This window comes from Aedes albopictus, chromosome 1 (genome assembly GCF_035046485.1).
Source record: "Aedes albopictus strain Foshan chromosome 1, AalbF5, whole genome shotgun sequence".
NCBI lineage: Eukaryota > Metazoa > Arthropoda > Insecta > Diptera > Culicidae > Aedes > Aedes albopictus.
Genome location: NC_085136.1, coordinates 261,174,953 through 261,199,648, shown reverse-complemented (window position 1 = coordinate 261,199,648; position 24,696 = coordinate 261,174,953). Strand labels below are relative to the sequence as shown.

The 24,696-nt window shown below is 39.2% G+C and overlaps 1 protein-coding gene across 5 annotated transcripts in view; it reads left to right on the top strand.

The window, feature by feature from the left end:
• Positions 1 to 24,696, top strand: part of LOC109415607 (diacylglycerol kinase theta) — a 171,780-nt gene that overhangs the window by 107,629 nt on the left and 39,455 nt on the right. For 4 of the 5 annotated variants that reach the window (XM_062846708.1, XM_062846710.1, XM_062846709.1 and 1 more), the window contains one exon: positions 19,945 to 20,127. In XM_062846708.1, coding sequence (XP_062702692.1) covers positions 19,945 to 20,127 — 183 coding nt within the window. Of the gene's footprint in view, positions 1 to 19,944; positions 20,230 to 24,696 lie in introns of all 5 variants that reach the window. The other variant, XM_062846707.1, reaches the window with a different exon arrangement.

Below are 24,696 nucleotides of genomic sequence, written 5' to 3'. Positions count from 1 at the left end.
GCATATAGTTGTTGCGAAGAGCACGAGGTTGAACATTAATGTCGATTTGTCCCAGAATAGCGGGACAGTCAATGTGTCCCTGCAGAATATCTGAGATCAACAGAGCCCTAGCTGTATCTCTGCGGGACGATAATGGTTCTAGGTGGATCAGTTGACAACGGCTCTCGTAACTTGGCAAACGATACGAATTAGACCAAGGCAAACGCCGAAGAGCGTATCTCAAAAATCGTCGTTGAACGGACTCGATCCTTTCGACGCCGTTACTGTAGAACGGGTTCCAAACAACCGAACAATACTCTAGTATGGAGCGGGATAGGGCACAGTACAAGGATTTTAGGCAAAAGATATCCGTGAATTCCCTGGCTGATCGGAATATGAAGCCTAGAATACTGGAGGCTTTCCCGACAGCGTAGCTAATATGCTGTTTAAAAGAGAGCTGCTGGTCCAAAACTACACCAAGATCTTTAATTTGGCTGACGCGTTCAATTTTGGTGCCTGACAAATTATAATCAAACAGTATGGATCGTTTTTTGTTCGAAAACGAAATCACCGAGCACTTGGACGGGTTAACTTCCATTCGGTTTAGTGCACACCATTCAGCAAACGCATTCAACTGACGTTGGAGAAAGTAGCAGTCTTCAATGGATTGAATACGAAGGTATAGTTTGAGATCATCCGCATAAGATAATCGTGGACCTTTGATCAGTTAGAGAAATAAGGATGACACTGTCATCATCAGAGGTAGGTGGTAACACTTTTACGCCGTAAATATTAGAGTTAGAATATGGCGTCCTTGGTGATAATTATAGGAAAAACACCAATCTACAACTTTGCCGAACACAACATTTCAATAATATGCTTCTGAACTGAGTTATGGACAAATGAGTCAAACGATTGCCAGGTGATGATGATTAACCAGGTGATCGAAAACATTCTTGACGCTAACTACACAAAAGAGGGAGTAAATTTGCTCTATAGAAGCTATCATTATTGGCGTCATAGGAGTCGAGGAAAGACACCATAATCGAGCAATAGAAGCAATTTAAATTTTCGCAACTCTGGGAGCGAGTGAAATAGTTATTTATGCAACAAGTTCCAAAATGATGATTTTTTCAGCACGAGTCGTACATTTATTCAACGAGGCTTGCCGAGTTGGATAAATACGATGAGTGATGAAAAAAATCGTGTTTTGCAACGAGTTGCATACACATTTTTTTGTTATTACAAAATATGAGGCTTGAATACGAGTTTTTTTTTTAAGTTACATACTTCTGCAGAATAAGGTACGAATGAGTGCCTTGGTCAATCAACCTTGCAGCTCATCCTACTATTGATTCCACATACGAAAATGAATGAAAAATGTATGTTGGAAAAAGTGCTAAAAAGCTTTCAGCACAAGTGTCGAAAAGTAGTACTTTTCAGCACTTTTATTTTAATGAAAAAAGTAGGCCGTTTTAGCGCTCTTTTGCTCAGTGAAAAGTTGACGTTTTCACAACGTAATGACAAAATAGTTATTTATGTAACGAGTTGCAAAAAGTTGAATTTTTCAGTACGAGTCGTACATTTATCCAACGAGGCTTGCCGAGTTGGATAAATACGAAGAGTGCTGAAAAAATCGAGTTTTGCAACGAGTTCCATACAAAATTTTATGCATTGATTTTTTCATAATGCAACCCATTTGAGTTGCATAATGTTCATAATGCAACTCAAATGAGTTGCATTATGAACATAATGCAACTATTTTTCATTATGCAACTCATTTCAGTTGCATAATGAACCAGTACGGAAAAATTGGTAATTATTATACCAAAATGAGTTATATAAAATAAAAATTATGATACTGAATTGCATAAATGTATTTATGCAATTCAGTATCATAATTGCAATTTTTTATATTTTTTTTATTCTAAACCATTTAACCTAATTTACAGCTCTTTTGCTCACTAGGGCACTACGCGAGCGATTATAACTGGCAGCTGCACTTACAGTTTGTACAGCACCTAAATTTATTCTATTCTAATTCTACTACATCGAACTGGTTGCCTGTGCGCTGCTCCCACTTTCTACTCTGTCCATGGTAGAATGATGAGCACGAGGATGTTGATGTGTAGCTGCTGTTTCTTTTTCAGTTGGATTGAGGGTCCATTATGAGTTGCCATTTCGCCGATATCCTATTATCCGGGTCCATTAGCCTAGTGGTTAAGGATATGGATCGCCAAACCGGAGATGGGGGGTTCGATTCACGTTCTGGTCGGGGAAATTTTCTCGACTCCCTGGGCATAGTGTATCATTGTCCTTGCCTCACAATGTACATAATGCAATGCAATGGCAGGCGAAGAAAGCCCTTCAATAACTGTGGAAGTGCTCAAAGAACATTAAGTTGAAAAAAGGCCTGCCAAGTTCCAGTGGAAACGTAGAGCCATAAAGAAGAAGGAGACGAAGAAGAAGAAGAAGAAGAAGAAGAAGAAGAAGAAGAAGAAGAAGAAGAAGAAGAAGTACTCGAAAGTCTTGAAGACGATGAGGAGTGACGCCAAGCTAGTGTATCTGGGAGCCAACGTACGCACTACATATTGGACGTACTCATACAGCTGAAATGATCCTCAAATGCAAGCGTGACAAGGAGCACAAGGGTGCCGCCTACAAAAGTGTGGCAGAAGAAATCCTTGGCGATACAAGGGTATCGAGGGGGGAGGGGCTCTTACAGCGAAGGCGATTCTGAAAGTGAATAACCTAGACTAAATCACAGAACGGAGTGGAGTCGATCATCGACGTTACTTTTTGTAGTTCTGGCCTTACAAGCAGTTCGAACTGGAGGGTAAAGTAAGGGTCGACTAGGGCTTAAATTTCCAAAATGAAGGAGAACGTGCCTCTGGAGCCGACCTACTGAAGGGGCGACTAGGGCAAGGCTAAGCCCTTGTAGATTGGAGACATCATACATCAACGACGAAGTATTACGCTAGCCTGCATGGGATGCCACTATGCCCAAGAAAGTCCATACTAGGTGGCATTCGCGGCTGCCAAAGTCTTGCTCGAGACTGCGATAATGGCAATCCAAAAAGTCTACTATGGGGGACTCTGTCAGAGTGCCAACACGAACTCGTGTTGTGATGCCTACAGTCTTGTGATGGTGAAGACACGAGCTGCAATGGCTCCAACTGAGCAGTCTCCAGAGGTTTTGGAAAGGATCATCGAGGAGCTTTAAGTCCTTGGCCTCGTTTCGTAGGGCTGCTGGGGACTGAGGCTAGCGATAAGGGGAGGGTCACCGATTTGGAACTTGAGGGGATCCGGATGAAATTCCAGGATGTATGCTATGGAGGTTTAGAAGAGACAGAGCCTGACCCTTTTGCCAAATTCTAAAGACTCCTTTCAGAAATCGCTGTAAGATTTGTCACATGATTTGTTGTAGGAGCTTCTTCAAGAGTTCAAAAAAAGTATACAAATATTTTTGTATGGACAATTTTAGAAATTCTTTCAAGTGTTTCTATGGCAAATCTGAAACGTTCCCACAGAAGTTCTTTTATGCGTTTTTCTAAAAGTTCATTATTTCTTCTAAGGGCTCCTACAGAAATACTTCTAAGGTGGAGTGAATCAATTGTGATGCATGCCTTTCAAGTCGAGGACCTAGGATCAAAGCCCACTCTCGATACACTCACAAGATACAAATCCCTTCCTTTGTAAGGGATGCATTATGTGGGTCGCGAGATGAAGCATCTAAAGACTACAAACATACCTCTAGAAGTTTTCTAAAGGATTCCTCCAGGAGTTCTTTCAGAAATTTTCACAGGATAGTTCCGGAGTTTCTACAGGAGTTATTTAAGAATTATTTTAGAACTCTTAACAAATTCTTTAAGGAATTTATTCGGGAATTCTTCGAGAAATCTTCATTATTCCTTGTATGAATTCCTTCATGAATTTCCTATGAAGTTTTTTTTACTAGAAACTCTTGAATAATTCCTTAAAGAATTTCCTTTGGAGATCGTTCAGGAATTGTTCCAGAAATTGCTCTTAGAGTTACTTTGGAGATTCCTCTAGAAGTTTCTTCAAGAATTACTAAACAGTTTCTCTTAGACATTCTGAGAGTTTTTTTTATTCTGAAACATTTCCTTTGGAAATTTCTGAGCGTTTACTTTAAAAATTGTGGAAAGCCTAGTGAATTTTTCTTGAACTTTGTGAAGAATTTCGATTGGAAATCCTGGTTTACTTGCACATTCAAATTATATTAACTTGGAAATTGCGCTGATTTTTTTTCTGAAAATTTCAGGGAATTTCCCTCGATTTTTTATAGTATGTCCTTTGCAAATATCCACAAAATGAATATCGTGGAAACTGCAGCACAATTCTTTTGGAAATTCCAGAATATTTTACATAATTATTGCATTAAACTTCCCGTGAGAATTCCAAAAAACACTTTAGGAAATTTTAAAGAATATCTCTTTTACAGAAATCGTTTAGAATTCCGCTAAGAATTTCCTTCAAGGATTCCAGGGAAATTCTATGGAAGTTGTTCATTTTTTATTGTCATATTCTTGGTATTTATTTGTATTTGTATTTCAGCCCTGTAATGCTTCATACATCATTGAGCCGCGTCTCAATTTAAGCTATATAAATATAAACTTATCTAAATCTATATTTTTACGAAAGCGATTTTCCTTCATTTTTGTTCTTATTTCTCCATTTTTATGAGCATGTTTCTTCAGCAGTTGCTGTTGAAATTTAGAGAATTACTCCAAAAGCTCTTGCAGGAATCCTCCCCTTTTTTTCTTAAACATTCATCCAAGATTAATTTCAGAAATCCATTGAAGTTGTAACCGTTAGCTCCTATCGATTCTGACCAAAACTTAACTTTTATGTTCAAGAGACTATTCAAATCTCCTTTTCATTATATGGCGATCGTGACATATTTGTCAGAAAAACTAGGGAGGATTCCTTCAAGAGGTTTTGGAGTACCTAATTCTCTAAATTTCAACCGAAACTGCTGTTCATGTTCATGATATGTTTATAAAAATGGAGAAAAAATTTCAAAAGACCAAGTCCCGGAATTGAGCATCGAAGCAAGTAAACTTGAACATGAATATTGTGAATTTAGCACTAAATTGGTGTTAGAAGTAACTTCATTGACTTCCGCTGCCTTTCCTATGCGTTAAACATAATGTCGGAAGTAGTGCGGTGTATATTAAATCTGATGCTCTATTCAGCGCACTACTTCCGACGTTTTGTTTAATGCATAGGAAAGGCAGCGGAAGTCAATGAAGTTACTTCCGACACCAAATTGGTGCTCAATCCACAATAACTGATTGACAGTTCCAGTTAGATGTTCGAGGTGGTGACTATCCGAACAAATTTCAGGGCAAACCGTCATTTAGGCAATGATTTTTTGTTTGAGCCAAACTGATTTAATCTATTTCTCTCCGTCGATGTTTTCTCTCGCTAATAACTTGTCATATGCTGATTTATCGACCGTATTCTATTAATAACTTGATGATTTTGTGGCTATATCGGTCTCTTTCTACTCATAGTATAAGGGAGTAGAGATCAAAGTGGATAATGAAATGATAGATATGATAGAATTCGCTAGGTAGCGAACAAGTGTGAAAATTTTATAGAAGGTGAAATTAGGCAAGTAGGCCATGTATTGAACGAATACATCGAATGCGTGAAACTTCTGCCGTGCGACCTGTGCTTTTAAACAGATCGGCTTGGTTGGTAGTTTTCATACTACCTTACCAAGACTGGCCAGTCTTGGTAAGGTAGTATGAAAACTACCAACCAAGCCGATCTGTTTAAAAGCACAGGTCGCACGGCAGAAGTTTCACGCATTCGATGTATTCGTTCAATACATGGCCTACTTGCCTAATTTCACCTTCTATAAAATTTTCACACTTGTTCGCTACCTAGCGAATTCTATCATATCTATCATTTCATTATCCACTTTGATCTCTACTCCCTTATACTATGAGTAGAAAGAGACCGATATAGCCACAAAATCATCAAGTTGCTAATAACTTGATCAAAACAAACTTATTCATTATTCTTCTTGTACATAAAGCAAGATGTACGCGTCCGCTACAGATTTAAACCAATATGTTTTGGGGAAATTCAATACATATTCTGTACTAGCACAAGGAGAGAACGAAAAATAATTGTCCATTCGGTTCTTCAGATTTGAGCCCTTGAAATTTCGAGGTGTGGCTTTGTTATACTTAATAAGGACTGTATCGTTAATTATGAGTACACCTAAAAATTGCTGTATTTGAAAATGTTTTATTTATTTTGTATATTGAATTCAATTACAGTGGCGTTTCGGTTTTATCACTAGTCGTTTTAATCACTACTCGCACAAATTCACGGTTTTCTGTTCGATTTTATCACGATTTTCATTTCGTTTTTATCACACTTGTTTTAAAACATTCCGAAATCAATATAAAATCATTACAGCATTGTCCAGTCCACCAAAACAGTTAATAAATATAAGCTACGACTTATACATTTTGCAGCTGAACAATTTTGGATAAAAAATTTACATTTATTTCTCGTTTCGCCAAATTCACGGTTTCGTTTATATCACGGTAAATTTTTTTTTGAGCGTGATAAAACCGAAAAACCACTGTACATTGTTTATTACCCATAAAAAAGCCCATGACATAATTATATATTTAATTTTTCGTGGATATTGCTACCTCCTGCACTTTCTTCTTGGCGTTCTTCATAAGGTTTTGGACAACCGTTCCAACGATGGTTTTGCTTACGTCCTCTGCTCCTCTATCTTTTTTCCGTTGTTTCCCTTTCATCAAAGTTAATTATTTCTCAACGGGCCTTATTTGCGGGTAATTTAGAGGATTCATTGCCTTTTCCCCAAATTGAACATTGTTTTCTTCATACCAGTCAAAGGTGTCTCGCGCATAGTGGTAGGATGCCAAATTCGGCCAAAGTAATGTAGGACCTTTGTGCTTTCAGATGAGTGGCAGAAAAACTTTCTGGAGACATTCCTTCCGGTAATATTTCGACGTTCATACTTGGGACGGTGAAGAAAGGTGACGATTTCATACCACATTGACAAATTGCTTGCCAAACCAACATATTTTCCCAATATTTTCGCAAAAAACCGATTCCTCCTAATTCGGAACATTCGTGCCATGCTTCACAGTGAAAAACTGTGCCCCTGGAAGTGCCTTGTAGTCCAATTTGACATACGTTTCATCATCCTTGATTATGCACATGCACTTTTTGCTCAATTGTCGTACAGTTTCCAAGCCCGAGTTTTCACATAATCTGCCAGAATTTGACTGCGTTTTGGACATTTCTGTTTTGGGTAGGTCTTCAGGGAATTACGCTCCTTGGTGCGCTGAACCATACCAACAGTCGTTACATAAGGACTGTTCAATTTATAAAACGGACAACTTTACAAGGCTATAAAAAAAAGACGCCTAGTTCAATTTTATCCACCCTTGCTTCGTTTTTCAGTACATCATCTATCATTATGGTAATCATTTTTGAATCGAATAAAAATAGTTTTATTCTATAGAAAATCGGCCAGATGTTTAATGAGGTGAAATTTTAGATTGCTGAAAATTAAAACAAAATAAAATTACTGTTCACATATGGTATATCGTTTTTAATATCAGAAAACTAAGTGCCATGCTGCAGCAGCATGAGTAATAAACATTCTGGCAAAATTTAAACTCAATTGGAAAATTAGTTGTTGAGATATCAAAGTCTCTAGCCAGATTCAATTTTTTGAATAAAATTCAATTGTTAAGCAAAACGGGCATGAAAATATTAAATAAACAATTATTTTATGCATTCAGTCGAAAGTAGGAATAATGTGGTTTCAAATGCAGAAAACCGCTTTTTTATAGCATTGCTGGTTTGGATACTGTGCGCCATTGCAGGTACAGTAATCAAAACAGTTTCGTTTTTTGAAGGTTCTTCCAAATAACAATGCAACCTTATGCAAAAATTAACATAACAATGGTGTTGGAAATGAAAACTTTACATATAATTATTATTAAATAAGGCGTACATTACCATAGCACCAACTTTGTTGAAAATAAATAATAACAAGATTCGCTAGAGTCGAAAAACTGCAACAATGGAGCAAAAAGTAAGGTACCCCGGGGCAAGTGGGACCCAAAAAAATGCTAGTTTAGTTTTAGTTTTTTCTTATTAAAGGGGCGAAGATCGCAGCAGGCTGCGCGCGCCGGTGGTTGTGTTTTTCGTTTGCTGTCACGTTTTTTCTCTCCCGTGTGATTTTAGATTCGGCCGAATAAATGGCGGATTTTCCATTCGAATCTTGAACCGGCTAAGTGCTACGCCATCCGTGGAGTATTTTTCGTTTTCTAAATTTGCACCGCGAGTAGATTCGATATCATTTAAAATCGTGCGTTTTCGCGTAACCACCATAATTGTGTCGATTTTCGAAGCATGAAACCCGGACCGGTGCCAGCCAGAATGCAAATCGAAGACGACGAGAAAACAACAGAAACTAGCCGTTATTAGACAGAATTTTCAGAAAGTTTTTGAGGTTGTGCGGGCTTGTGACGTAGAAGAGAAATGCAGTGCGGGAAAAAGTGTTGAACAAACCCAGATTTAGAAGAAAAATAATGGCATACAGTAAACCAGAATGCGACTTCAAGTTAGTCTGTCAGTTGTTTATTTTGTTCACATGGTTTTTATGACGAATTCGACGGATGTTTAGTTTAACTACAGTGAAAAATTAAATGAAATCCTGGTAGTGCTACTAAATCGTTTCCCCATATCGAGGTAGTCGATTCAACACAAAAAAAACGCGATCCCCAGCGTAGTTTACAAAGTTTACACCAAACGAGATGGACCGTGCGAATCAAGAATGATGAAAAACTGCATCAGCTTCTGGACTGTTTAACCGGTGAGATCTCTCCGATTTGATCACTTTTATCAGTAATAAGTTTCATAATCGTAGAATTAGGTTGTATTTTTGAAATGGACTATCATTGAGGGGTCATGGGACCATAACATTTTGATTTATTTTCAGAGAGCGAGTAAGGGCGCTTAAGCCTAGGCACTAGGGCCAGGACACAGAGTAAATACCTGTGTTCCATCCCAGGAAAGACCAAGGACCAAGGGGTGACATTAACCTTCTTAGCATCGTCACCCCCACCGATATTCACCGTATTTTAATTTTGCTTTTCCATAAACTGAGCGGTTGGTACGAGATGTCCCCACTCATTGTCTTTATTGTTGAATTAAAAACGCTGCACAGTAGGCCTGGCCGCTTTAATGCTTGTAATGCATCTTCGATGTACTGCAATCATTAATAATGACAAGAAAAATGATGGAACTAGTCGATTCCATCATTTTCCAGGATTCTTTCAATGAATGGCTGTGTATGTGTAGACTAGACTAGACTAGACTAGTTTTTTCTTATTAAAGGGGCATTAAAAATGTTTCAAATTTTTTAAATTCTGTATATTATGCATATAATGAAAAGTGGAACAGATCTTCATTTACTCCGTATCATGGGGCAAGTGGGACCTATTCGGAATGCTTATACAAATGACTTAATGTGGTTGCTGCTTATGTGTAAGGTAGTATAAATTATAAATATCTTTTGCGAATAACTATGTTTAGCGATTTGTGTTAGAAGAGTTTTGTGGTATCGTGCAAAAATTACGTAACACATATAATGATGAATCACTAAGAAAAAAAAAATGATTTAACTCTAGCAGCTCATGCAAAACAAATTGATTTTTTTATACAAAAAGCGCCATAAAGTTAAATGTCGAAAGATTTCCAAACTTGCTTTTCATATTACGTAGTTGATGAATCTTGCCAAAAGATTTTTCAAGCATTACAGATGTTATGTTTTCACTTGCATAATTTAACGATCATTAAATAAATATTTTTAAATCGTCAACTTTGCATAAGTCGTTTTCCAATTTTTTCATACTTTATGGCCGGTTCCTTAACACTCAGAAAAACTCATTATGCAGCGAAAAACGGAAAAATAATAGAACCTGCTTAGATAAAAATATAAAAAATGGGTGGTTTCGAAAAAAAAAATATTCTACCCAAGAATCAGCTATATCATCAGAATAAAAGTAATTAAGGATAATTAAACGATTGATTACTTAAGGCGCCGATTTTTACTTCACTTTTGTGTAAATTTCAACTTAGGCTGAATAGAGCGAGATCAAACTATGAAAATGTGTTTGTTTACTCTCATAGGTCTCACTTGCCCCAGATGCTGAAATGCACTGGGGCAAGTGAGAGCAGTTATCTAAAGGTAACAAATGAAAAAAAAATTACAGCTTTTTCGCTTAAAATAATTTGCAAGCACTCCAAATATTATCCTAAAACCGAAAAAGTTTTACTTTATTTGTTATTCTCTTTTAAAATGAAGAATGTAGTGGGGTACGCTAATCTCACTTAGTGAATTGAAAATTACATTTGAACAACAATAACATATATGGTATTTTTCATTCCCTGTTGTGCATTTGGACGAGTCGGACGTGTGCTCCGTATCTCACCACGCGATAGACCTCGTATAAGTAGAGTTTTTTCCCCCGCAATTGCGGAAGGTTTTTTATATCGTGCGTTCTCCTGCTTGTGCGAAGTGTAGTGTCGCAAGGTGGTATCCAGCGCAACGCGGAAGCGAGGTGCTTGCATCATCGTACATCAAGGTCAAGGAATAATCGCATCCAAAAGTCATCATTATCGCCATCATCAGCCCCTCCGTCAACAAAGAGGACGGCGGCGACGGGTGCGAAGGCAGACGCGACGGACAGCTTTACCATCTGCCTGCCTGTGATAAATATCTACACGGGGAAACGAAAGAACTCAAAATTAGGTCTTTTTCACTCATCTTGACACCTAAGTAAAACCAGTCAAATTTGAGTTATTTGCGAAAAACCCAATTTTGAGTTATTTCACTCAAACTTTATTTTGCGTAAATTTAACTGTTTCGCAAACAGTAGACATTGCATTAAAACTACTCAATAGCGAGTCTTTTGCCGAAGCTGATTTTTTTTACAAAATTGTGATTTTTTGTTGTTTTTATACATAAATGGAAAATCACGTAGTGAAACTAAATATAAAGCTTTTATTTGATCACACAAACATAATTTATATAAAATACATCTCACATATTTAACATATTTCATTCACTTTGTATTGTTGTCCGGATCTCGATCCGGAACGGTGTTCCCGTGGGTGCTGCTCCTGCAGTGTCGCCATCGTTTTCGATGTCATCATGGCAGTTGCTGTAATAAACGAGATATGGGACACATTCAATAATAATTTCATTTGGTATTGTATTTAGTTTCACTTACCGTACAAATTTCGCCATTTCAATGTTTCTCCGGATCCTGGAATACTTCGTCTCCGACCCAAGGGATGATCTTTAAGTACCACTATTGATTTCGCTCGGGTGTCCTGATAAGTGATGAAAATTACTTTACACAAATTAAATGAAAAACTGGAAACAAATAACTTACCTTCTCTTGGTCGTTGTTAAAAACGCGAGTCAGAAATGAAATGGCGAACGAATAAAATTTTCATCCAAAGTTGAGTACCTAATCAACTCTTGCTTTTGGGTACTCTCTAAGGATAAGAAGCAAAACAAGCAAATGTCAAAAGTATAGAATTACTCAAAAGGCAGTATTTTCGGATGACTTATAGTTTGAGTAAAGTGTATTTAAAAACAAGAATAGAAAAGTATTCAAATATGTAGTGTTTCAACAATACTTCTTTTTGCGTACTTTTTAACTCGATTTTGAGTTCTTCCGTTTCCCCGTGTACCTGCTCCGGTCAGATAAGTATCACTCTTTCGATACACTCTTTTGTCCGCCCAATTTGTTTTGATCGCTTTTGTCTATGGTATCCCCAGTCCACATTCGACCACGTGTTTTTTTTTTTGACATCCATAACAGTGGTTCCCAAACTACTGTATACGGGTAAGGGTGTACAAACTGTAAATACCAGAACTTTTTTTTTGTTTTTTTTTATTAGTTATTTTTTCTTTTTTTTCTCAATACCGTTTTTTTGCATCCTACAGGGTGCGCTAAAATAAACAGAAGAATTGAATTCGTATATTATTAGTACAAGTTTTTTTTTCTTTTTGCTTTATTTTTTTGTCTATATATTATTAACACTGTTTGGTTTACAAACCAAACAGTTGTCGTTCTAAGGAAGAAAGTGCACTATAAATACTTTAAGGTTTTTCTCTTCCTCTATTGCACTTTTGAGTTATTTTCCATAAATTTTTTCCACATGGACGATTCGATTGGAGGCGAAACGCCTCCCAATGATATCATTGCTCGTACGCGGTTTTATCAGCCATCTTCGCCTGGACCTTGGGTTGTCTATTTCCGGCGCAAATGCAAACCATTGAATATGCTTTCGATTTCTCGAGAGCTGACGCGTAAGTATCCTGGGACCGTTATTCACCAAGTGAAAGCATCCAAGCTGCGTGTTACCGCACCTAGCTACAAAGTAGCAAATGAAATTGCTCAACACGAAGCGTTTACTGTTGAATACGCGGTCTATGTGCCAGCACGAGAAGTGGAGGTGGAGGGGAAGATCCTCGACGAAATGCTGACATGTGAGGACATCAAGACCGGCTTTGGTCGATTCAAAAATAGGTCAATTCCTGATGTGGTTATCCTAGACTGTAAACGCTTATCTAAGGTTTCCATGGAAGGACATAAAAAGGTGTACTCGCCTTCAGCGTGTTTTCGAGGGACTTTTCCAGGTTCCGTCCTCCCGGAATTTGTTGTAATTGATGGTGGTTTTTACCCAGTGCATCTTTTTAGGCCGAAGGTTTTTAATTGTACCAAATGCAAGCAGTTTGGTCACAGTGATAGCTTTTGCGACAACAAGCCCCGTTGTGGCAAATGCAACCAAGCTCATTTGGAGGACTCTTGCACACAGGAAGCGGAAAAATGTAGCTACTGTGGCGGAGATCCACACGACTTGCAAGTTTGCCCGGCTTACAAAAGACGCATTCGAAATGAGAGTCGCTCTATCATAAGGCGCTCCAAACAGACATATGCGGAGATGGTGAAATCTTTTAAAACACCAGATTCCGTGTCTGAATCAGCTGTCCCAGTTGAAAATCCCTATCAGGAGTTGTCTTCCGATGATCAGGACGATGGCGAAACTGATGAGGGTGGATCTCTTTCGGAGGTACACGCACCTGGAAAAAGGAAGTCATCATCTTCCCCGGGATTGCACCGAAAGGTCTTTTTAAAGTCTTCCCTCAAAAGTTTGCCAAATGTCAAAGGAGACGGGGTAAACTTAAAAACTCCGAAGAATCAGGTTCCTCTAGCTTCAGATCCATGTTGTAGCAAGAACCTGTCACCCCCGTCTCCGCCTGTTAAATACACTTCAAAGAAAAATAATCGACAAGGTAGCAAGAAAAAAGCTACCAAAGTTCCTCGCAGTTCAAGCAAGCCTCCTAGACCCAAGCGAGGACTGTTTACTTTTAGGGTTCTCGTGGATCGCTTATATGATGCCCTCAACCTTCCAGAAACATTTAGAGGCATTATTGATATGTTTATACCTACAGTAGAAGAATATCTTCGGAATCTGACACAATCATGGCCCCTCCTTGCTGCGATCATATCTTTCGATGGATAATTCATCAAGTGAGGTACAAGATATGATCACTGTGCTACAGTGGAACTGTCATAGTCTAAAACCTAAATTAGACCTGTTTAAGTTTTTGATTCACAACTCTGATTGTGATATATTTGCCCTTTGTGAAACATGGCTTTCTTCTGAAGATGAACTCAACTTCCACGATTTTAACATTATACGCCAGGATAGAGATGACCATTATGGGGGAGTTCTTTTGGGGATCAAAAAGACTTACTCATTTTATAGAATTCCAATCGCGACTCATCCTGGCGTAGAAATCGTCGCTTGCCAAATAAACGTAAAGGGCAAAGAACTTTGCGTAGCTTCCGTTTACATTCCTCCAAGAATTTCAATTAACCGCCGTCATCTTTGGAATGTGGTTTCTGCACTATCACATCCAGTTTTAATTCTGGGTGATATGAACGCACATGGTACAGGGTGGGGCGAACCATATGACGATAATAGAGCGGCCATTTTCTATGATTTGTGCGACGATTTCAATTTGAACATTTTAAATACGGGTGAAGTGACACGTATTGCATCTGACGGCAAAGAAAGTCGCCTCGACCTATCACTGGGGTCAAGTTCACTATCATTCGATTGCTTGTGGAAGGTAATCGAGGATCCTCATGGTAGTGATCACTTACCCATTATAACCACCATAAAGCATAATAGTGAGAGGTCAGACCATCCAATTCAGGTTCCTTTTGACCTCACAAGGAATATCGATTGGCAAAAGTATGCAGAAGCGGTATCTTTTGGCATCGAATCATTCAATCCCCTCCCACCTTTGGATGGGTATCGATTCCTATCTGAACCGATATATAAGAGTGCATTAGAATCACAAAAACGACGTGTTCCAAGTGCAACCTTCAAAAGAAGACCAGCCACACTAGGCTGGGATGATGATTGCACCCAGTTGTATCTTAAAAAATCTGATGCTTTCAAAGCTTTTCGTAGGCATGGTACTTCAGATCTTTTTCAAGAGTATGCTAAGCTCGAAAGACAGCTGAAGAACCTGCTGAAAGCGAAAAAGCGTAGTTATTGGCGACACTTCATTGAGGGTCTCTCAAGAGAAACTTCAATCTTCTTAAGAATCTCCCAGATATCGCAAAAAGACGATTACTAGACTTGTTCAACTCATTCATGGAGAACAACATTGTTCCGCCAGAATGGAGACAGGTCAAAGTAATAGCTATTCAAAAGCCTGATAAACCAGCGTCTGATCATAATTCATACCGCCCAATTGCTATGTTATCATGTTTAAGGAAATTGTTAGAAAAAATGATTCTATCGCGACTCGACCATTGGGTTGAATCGAATAAATTGCTTTCAAATACACAGTTCGGGTTTCGCAAGGGCAAAGGAACAAACGATTGTCTAGCGTTGCTTTCAACAGATATTCAACTGGCCTTTGCGGAAAAGGAGCAACTGGCTTCAGTTTTCTTGGATATTAAGGGCGCCTTTGACTCAGTTTCCATAGGCATATTGTCAGAAAAACTGCACAATAGTGGACTTCCAGGAATTTTAAATAATTTCTTGTATAATTTGTTGTCAGAAAAACATATGAGTTTCAATCTCGGACAACTGACAACTTCCAGAATTAGTTACATGGGTCTACCCCAAGGCTCATGTTTAAGTCCCTTGCTTTATAATTTTTACGTGAAAGACATTGATAGTTGCTTGGAAGGACAATGCACGCTAAGACAACTTGCAGATGATGCTGTGGTTTCTCTAAAAGCCCCACATGCAGAAATGCTGCAAAGACCATTGCAAAATTCTCTAAATAATCTGTCAATCTGGGCAAGAGATTTAGGGATCGAGTTTGCTCCGCAAAAAACTCAATTGGTTGTGTTTTCTAGAAAGCGGAACCCAGCCTAACTGAAACTCAATCTTTTGGGAATAGAAATCGACCAGTCTTTGACTTCGAAATACCTTGGGGTCTGGTTTGATTCAAAAGGCACTTGGGGTACCCAAATCAAGTATTTGGTGCAAAAATGTCAGCAAAGGATCAATTTTCTACGCACAATTACCGGAACATGGTGGGGTGCTCACCCGGAAGACCTCATAAAACTTTACAAAACGACTATTCTCTCTGTTATTGAGTATGGCTCTTTCTGCTTCCACTCAGCAGCAAACTGCCACCTAATAAAGTTGGAACGAATTCAATAACGTATTGCTCTCGGCTGTATGCACTCAACGCATAATGCGAGCCTAGAGGTCCTGGCAGGGGTGAAACCTCTCCAGAACCGATTCTGGGAGCTCTCGCTAAGGTTACTTATCAAGTGTGGAGTGAGTAACACACTTGTCATTGAAAACTTCGAAGAAATGCTCAGTCTGAACACTCAATCGAAATTCATGAGAATTTATCTGTTCTACATGTCATCTGACATGTAGAGCCTACCAAGTTATAATCCTCCCCGTGTACACTTCACTAATGACAGTACCTCTGTTAAATACGATCTGTCCATGAAACAAGCTACCAGTTCAACAGGCATACCAGATCAACTTCGATGTAGGGTGCCTGTACCAATTATGGCACTACCTAAGGAAAACTATTTGTACAAAAATAACGAGAAGACCAACGAATGTCAACAATATGTTAAAAGATAGCTTAGTTTCCATACTTTACAGGAAAAATATAGAAACGGAGCCAAAACTTCTTTTAGGACTTATTATAGCGTGTGCCAATGATAGGAACCGTGTATCAGTTATGGCTACATTTTTTAACTTCGGTTCCTTTTCGCACTATTTGCATGCATTCCTTATGGGATTAGCCATAACTGGTACACTCTGGCGATATTAGGTGCAAGGAAGCCGAAATTTTAAGGAAAATGATTTATTTCTACCATAATTTGAGCAAAATGTGGAGTTTAAATGAGGGCAACCATCTTTTGTGAACGTCATCTGTTGTTCACAATTTTGTTGTTGTTGATTTACATCGTTAAATGGTGAAAATCAACTATGGCGAATAATTGGTTCTATAGCCATAATTGGTACACTTACCCTATATCTATTCCTCGCATTTTTAACGAAAAGTACCAAAATGTCAATTCCTGTAAGAGATTCTTCACTGATGGGTCTCGCATAAATGGATCCACTGGTTTCGGTGTTTTCAATGAATATTTCACCGCCTTCCGCAAACTTCAGGAACCTTGTTCGGTTTATGTTGCTGAGCTGGCAGCAATCAATTTCGCTTTGGGGATGATTTCAAACATGCCCGTAGACCATTTCTTCATCTTCTCGGATAGCCTTAGTTCGATTGAGGCACTCCGGTCGATGAAACCTGTAAAACCAGGCTTGACAGAAACTCCCTCGCGAGAAAATGAGGAAGCGATTTTGGCGATTTTCTGAGGAGTGAAAATAAAACTCAGAAATCACAACGCAAATCCTCAACAGCACCGAGCGCGAGCTTGCCGCGCAGCGAGGAGTTCGTCCAACACTCATAATTTCTTGTTGTGTTTCTCACGTCCACTCACACTCAAAAAGCTCTCGCGAGTTCCACTCCCATACAAAGAAAGACTCTCGAGGCGAAAATCGCACTCAAAAACCCGAAATAATCATCGACTCTTTTTTCGTTCCCCTCTTCCTCGCTCAGTTTTTGTTGCCTCTCTGTTTTGGGTTCGTTCGCTCCCTCGCGACGAGGCAAAAGCAAAACACCGCTCTAGAGCATGTGGCAAAACTCTTTTGATTTCGAGGAGGATTATCAAGCCTGTGTAAAACATCCATCTTACTTTCTTACAAAAATAAGGGAGCAGATGGGTGCACTGGTCGAAAGATCATACAAGATTACCTTTGTATGGGTCCCCTCACATTGCTCAATTTATGGCAATGAGAAGGCGGACTCTCTCGCAAAGGTGGGCGCACAGGAAGGTGAGATCTATGATAGAAGAATTTCACATGATGAATTTTTCCATTTTGTTCGCCAGAGTTCTCTTCAAAGCTGGCAAAATGATTGGCGAGATGGCCAGCTGGGACGGTGGTTACATTCCATTATTCCTAATGTTTCTTTGCGAGTGTGGTGGTATGGTCTGGATATAAGTCGCAATTTCATTCGCGTGATGTCAAGACTTATATCCAACCATTACTCGCTAGACGCGCATTTACACAGGATTAACCTCGCGTTGAGCAATGTTTGTACTAAGTGCGGTTCCGGTTATGATGACATCGACCACGTAGTTTGGCAATGCCCGGATAATGACGCCTCCAGGGCGCTACTATTGGATACCCTTGAGGCCCGAGGTAGACAACCCTTTGTTCTTGTGAGAGATGTGTTGGGGACCCGCGATGTCACATACATGGGATGTATTTTAGACTTTCTTCGCTCTGCTGGTATAAAAGTTTAATTCGCTTGTGTTTTCTTCTCCAGTTTTTTTTCTCTGTTTTGTCCTCTTTGTGTTACCAAGCTGCTCCTGGCCATCCGGAAGACCAAGTCCCACAACAAGTTGGTACCAACACCACAAGGCACCGAATACGCTAGCAAGATGCGATTCACCCCCGGATGAGCAGCAGTGAAACCTTTGGCCCAATCCTTACCCTGTCCATCCCTCAAAATGTGACCTTTTAACCTCGAGCTGCCACGAGTACCCTGGCTTCCACCCATTACTAACAGATATCATTAAAAAGTTATTACTCTGTATAATGTATACTATTAAGTACAAAGAAAGATCCTCGGCTCCGTAAAGCGTTATACGCGATTGAGCCCCAAATAAATGAACTAGATAAAAAAAAATATATGATATTTTTATGGTGAGAACAACAACAATTTTTGAATTCAAAGTATCCGTCTATGTGATACCTATGTTTTCCATGAAGAATGTTTGCCTTGAAAATGAAAAATAAAAAAATAAAGCTGTAGGTCTCACTTGCCCCGGATTCTCACTTGCCCCGGGGTACCGTATGCAGTTTTTTACTATGACCATCTTTATGGATTAAATTTTTGATGAAGAATGCAATTTAAAGTAAATTTTTCTTCTGTATCATTTAGATAGCAATATTCTACTCATTAGCGGAGCCAGCTTTTTCTCTTTTCTTACTCACTCCCCTAAACATACACGAGAAAGAGCGGGATGAAAGAGGGGGGCAAGCTGTCTCCTCTTCTATCTTTCTCTCTCTCGTGTATGTTTAGGAGAGTGAGTAAGAAAAAAGAAAATGCTGGCTCCGCCAATGATTCTACTACTCTGGACAAATTTTCAGCCGAATCCGTTGTGCTTTTGCAACACAGGACTTAAATAAATATTTTTTAATAATTACTATGAAAACAAGGCAACTCACTATATCCAGCTGGAGGCTGCCTTGTGCATTATTACTGAGCTTTACCTTCAGTAGAATAGTATGAGATTGCAATACATTGAAAACTTCATGAAAATGTGCATGTTAAATATGTGGAAAGTTATGTCGAATTTTTAGAAATAGGTTTTTATTGATGTTTTACGAAAACCGCTTCAGTTACACAATAAAGAACATTTTACTCAATGTTATATTTTTCCTACATTTGAAAATTGCTATAGAAAGTTATGCAAAAAACTGATAATGATTTCATTGAAAAATAAAAAAAGATATCGCACAAGCAAGTTGTCCGTTTTATAAATTGAACAGTCCTTACTTTTTTGCGCAATCTATGATGGATACCTCCTATTTTCCTTTAACGATTTTTCAAATTTTGCTGTCCAAATTTGACTTGGACGCACTTATTTTTTTTGCCGCGTCCGGGTAATTCTTTCAGTGTGTCGTTTGATAGCATTTTGGACAACAAAAACCCTAACACGTTCAACTTCTGCTAATTTTCTTAGCGATAATCATTTTTCATTGCAGTACCTGGTCACAATCGATTTTCGCTTCTCTTCCGTAAACCCTCGTATTGTCCCGCTTGAGGAAAAACTTTAACTTTTAATGAAGGTTATCGTTTATTTACAACGTTAGCAACACATAGACATATAGCAGTTGTCAAAATAAGGCATAGTCTTTTTAATACAGAGCCTCAAAGGTGTACTCATAATTAACGATACAGTCCTTATGAGTTTGGTCGAATCGGTTGAAACAACGCCCTGTAAATTATGGAAAAACAAGAAACGTTAGTTATGTAGTTAGGTAAGACAAGTTTCACGATTTTTCGAAACCTCTCACCCTCTCTTTCGTATGAAAATGCGATAATTATCGCATTGCGTTTAGGATTTCTTAATCATGTTTCTTGATAATATATGTGAGGACGTTTGTATCCCAATTGTAAATATTTGAATTATTTAAAATTTTCCACGGTCTCTATAATAAAACTCCAGAAAAAAATGATAAAATATTAACTAACCCATCTTAACGTTCTATCCGCCACAGGAAACGATCTGGCCCGGGTGCTACGTTGGGGTGCCGGTTATACCGGCGGAGAAGATCCACTAAATCTGTTACGGGACGTGATCGATGCGGAGGAAATCCGGTTGGATCGTTGGACCGTGGTCTTCCACCCGGAGGACAAACCGGAAGACGCAGCTCCGAGACCATCCCAGGGCAATCCAGCGGGTAAGAAGAAGAAAATACAACAGCAATTACAACAACAACAACAACAACAGAATCAACATCATCACCCCGCGACGACAATCAGCGCAATCAGCCAAACGCAAGGTCTTTTTCTGTGTTCTCGATGGCTGTTACTTTCCTAATTTACTACAACTAACTAATCACCAGTACAGTACATACACATACCGTATAAACATTTCGTTGATATTGGCGGTTGAAACCCTGTAATGCTTTGAGGTTTGTATGCTGTTTGTGATTTGGTGAACCAAATTGGAGTTGCTGTACATAAATGAGCGTGGGAACACTGAGACCAATCAACACATCTTAAACAATGAGAACACCAAAAAATGAAACGATCTCACCAATCAAACGATTCATTTATGAACAGAACTGTGAATATACCTCTATCTCCAAAAGAACAATCACGACACCAGCGAATCGCAATCAGCACCGCAAATCTCACCCCAAAAAAGCCGTACCGTACTAGCAGCATGACCTGATCGTATTAAAAACTACATACTACATACCTGCATAATGCAAGTCAACTTGTTTGCCTGACCAACCGATGCGATGGTTAAACAAACCTTGAACGATTGTCAATTTCTTGATTTTGCTTTGGCTGACCAAGCCATGTGGGAAATTACACTGTTGAAAATGCTTTGACATCCATGTGCACAACAGAACATGTGCTCGATGAACAAATTGAGATTTGAAATTATGAAAAGAAATCCACGTACTCCGGTGAGACTCGAACTCACGACTCCCAATTCGCTAGACGGGCGCTTCTATTCCTTCAAGCTACGGAGTCACTCGACTATCTCCGTCGCCAGCAGGCCTAGAACTGAACTCGATTCCACAATCGCACATGGTTATCTTCTTTTCACAATCCAAACCCCCTTCGGATGGGATTAGATGAACATCTAACACATTGTCTGTTGTGCACATGTATGTCAAAGCGGGAGAGGAAGTTATTTTTTAATTGTCGAGAGCTTCGGGCACTGCCTTCCAATCACTTATTGGTATGGCAATTAGTGTGCAGTCGGACTCTCGACGGGTCGGTCCTCGGCCGACCGAATACGGTAAGGGTGACCGTAGCACCTTACAAATGTCAATTTCTTGATTTTGCTTTGGCTGACCAAGCCATGTGGGAAATTACACTGTTGAAAATGCTTTGACATCCATGTGCACAACAGAACATGTGCTCGATGAACAAATTGAGATTTGAAATTATGAAAAGAAATCCACGTACTCCGGTGAGACTCGAACTCACGACTCCCAATTCGCTAGACGGGCGCTTCTATTCCTTCAAGCTACGGAGTCACTCGACTATCTCCGTCGCCAGCAGGCCTAGAACTGAACTCGATTCCACAATCGCACATGGTTATCTTCTTTTCACAATCCAAACCCCCTTCGGATGGGATTAGATGAACATCTAACACATTGTCTGTTGTGCACATGTGCACATGTGCACATGGATGTCAAAGCATTTTCAACAGTGTAATTTCCCACATGGCTTGGTCAGCCAAAGCAAAATCAAGAAATTGACATTTGTAAGGTGCTACGGTCACCCTTACCGTATTCGGTCGGCCGAGGACCGACCCGTCGAGAGTCCGACTGCACACTAATTGCCATACCAATAAGTGATTGGAAGGCAGTGCCCGAAGCTCTCGACAATTAAAAAATAACTTCCTCTCCCGCTTTGACATACATGTGCACAACAGACAATGTGTTAGATGTTCATCTAATCCCATCCGAAGGGGGTTTGGATTGTGAAAAGAAGATAACCATGTGCGATTGTGGAATCGAGTTCAGTTCTAGGCCTGCTGGCGACGGAGATAGTCGAGTGACTCCGTAGCTTGAAGGAATAGAAGCGCCCGTCTAGCGAATTGGGAGTCGTGAGTTCGAGTCTCACCGGAGTACGTGGATTTCTTTTCATAATTTCAAATCTCAATTTGTTCATCGAGCACATGTTCTGTTGTGCACATGGATGTCAAAGCATTTTCAACAGTGTAATTTCCCACATGGCTTGGTCAGCCAAAGCAAAATCAAGAAATTGACATTTGTAAGGTGCTACGGTCACCCTTACCGTATTCGGTCGGCCGAGGACCGACCCGTCGAGAGTCCGACTGCACACTAATTGCCATACCAATAAGTGATTGGAAGGCAGTGCCCGAAGCTCTCGACAATTAAAAAATAACTTCCTCTCCCGCTTTGACATACATGTGCACAACAGACAATGTGTTAGATGTTCATCTAATCCCATCCGAAGGGGGTTTGGATTGTGAAAAGAAGATAACCATGTGCGATTGTGGAATCGAGTTCAGTTCTAGGCCTGCTGGCGACGGAGATAGTCGAGTGACTCCGTAGCTTGAAGGAATAGAAGCGCCCGTCTAGCGAATTGGGAGTCGTGAGTTCGAGTCTCACCGGAGTACGTGGATTTCTTTTCATAATTTCAAATCTCAATTTGTTCATCGAGCACATGTTCTGTTGTGCACATGGATGTCAAAGCATTTTCAACTTGAACGATTGCCCATATGTATTGGACTTGCGAACGTGCGTTGCCAATAATGTTACCAGTGATCTCCACCTCACTTACGTATATACATTACATATGTAGAGAATTTATCAGTTTTGCTGTTGTTGTCATTGGTGTTCTCATGTGAATGTGCTGTTGTTTTGTTTCTGGATAAATGGATGTTTGTTGCAAGAAGGGTCCGATCACACACGGTCAAACCGTGTACGTGCGTGTTCGGCGTTCCGGAGTAAAGCTGAAAACTGTACTTATCGTGAGACTTCTATTAGGTTTTTGATCCTGATTTGATTCCAGAGTTTTCCTTATCATTTTTGAAACAGTGCCTCAAAATACTTGGAGGGATTTTTAAAAGTTAGATAAAATTCATCGAAGGGTCTCTGAAAACAGAAAACAACTCATGGGTAGCGTTGAAATATTAAGAAATTGAACATCTGTTTATCTGCTTATTGAATAGGTATCACGAGTTCCATTGGAATTTTCAAAAGAATTTGTACCGAGATTCCCTCCATGAGATACTTTTAAGATGCCTCTAGGATGTTATTAACGGATTCCTACAGCAGTTTCTTCTAGGATACCTTCAGGAAATCTCTTGAGATTTTTCTACCTAATATTTTAGGATTCCTCCAGAACTAGCCCCAAGTTTTCCCTAGGAGTCTTCTTCTGGGATACATCCAAGAATGTTTCTGCTTTTTTGAGTAGGCTGTCTTGTACTATTTTGCTTGGTTATCACCTGTAATTCGATGAGAAGTTCATGTTTTGATATCTAAAAAAAAAATAAATAGATTCCGGGTTTTACTCAGAGAGATCCTCTTAAAACTCCTTCAGAAATTTCTTCACCCAACGTTCCTCCGGAGTATTCTGCAAAAGTTATTGTGGGAAGTTTTTTTTTCTGAAATTTATACATAAATTCTGAGATTCGTCCTAGAATTCCATCTGGGTTACCCCAGAGGTTCCTCTTGGATTTTCTCCAAAAGTTATTCTCCGATTCCATCAGGATTTCTTTCTCGGATTCTTCAAAGAGTTCCTTCGGGTGTTCTTCTTTCTGGGATTTGTTCAGGAACTTCGCCTGAAATTTCTTCTGGGATTCCAACAGGACATCCTAGGGAATCTTCCCCTAATTCTTTCTAGAAATCTTCCAGGAGTTCCTGGAAACATTCCTAGATAAAATCCCTGGATTGATCCTCAGAAGGAATTCTGGAAGGAATCAAAGTCTTAACTCCTCTAAGGAATTTGTAATGGAATTCTGAAGAAATTCTTGGTTACATTTGTAGAAGGAATCCAGAAAATTTCCAGAATCCGGAAAAAAATCTACAGAAGGATGTTTTGGAGGAAACCTCAGCACAAATTCTTAAAGGATTGCATGCCTAAAGTAATTCTCGGAGGGAACTTCTGCAATGTCCAGAAGAAATTTATATAGGAATCCGCTAGAGGGATTACAGGAAGTATCACTAGATGGAATTGCTGGAGGAGGAACGCTAATAGAGAACTTAAAAAAAAGAGAAACATAAAACAAATGGCTATTTTTGTTAATATAATCGTGCCAGACCTTTGTTTCAATTCAAATTCGTATAGAAATTTGGAATGGAAACAGTCTGTTTTGCTTCACAAATTTCCTCATAGTTTCTGATAGGTTTGTTTACAGGTATTGCTCAAGGGGCCCAATTTTCTGGAAAACTCCAGTGGAAAAAGAAATTTCCACAGATTACACCTACTTTAAAAAATCATAACTCAAGAATGCAGCATGGTTTTTTTGTGACACAATGATTTTTTTTTGTGAAATCAGAAATAAAAAAAATACAAAAAAAGGGTATTGGTTCCCTTATTAAGCATGTGGCTCCTATTTTCATCCTACGAAAAACAAGGGATTGAAGCGCTGTTTGTTTTATTTCATATTTTTGTATTTTTTTGTTAGAGGTGAGCACCCATGAAAACAAAAAGAACGGAATCAATCTGTGCCGTAATCGCTTTTTTTCGAATATGATGAATATGGGAGCGTGAGATTACTGATGGCACATATACCCTAGAAACTATTTTTTTTT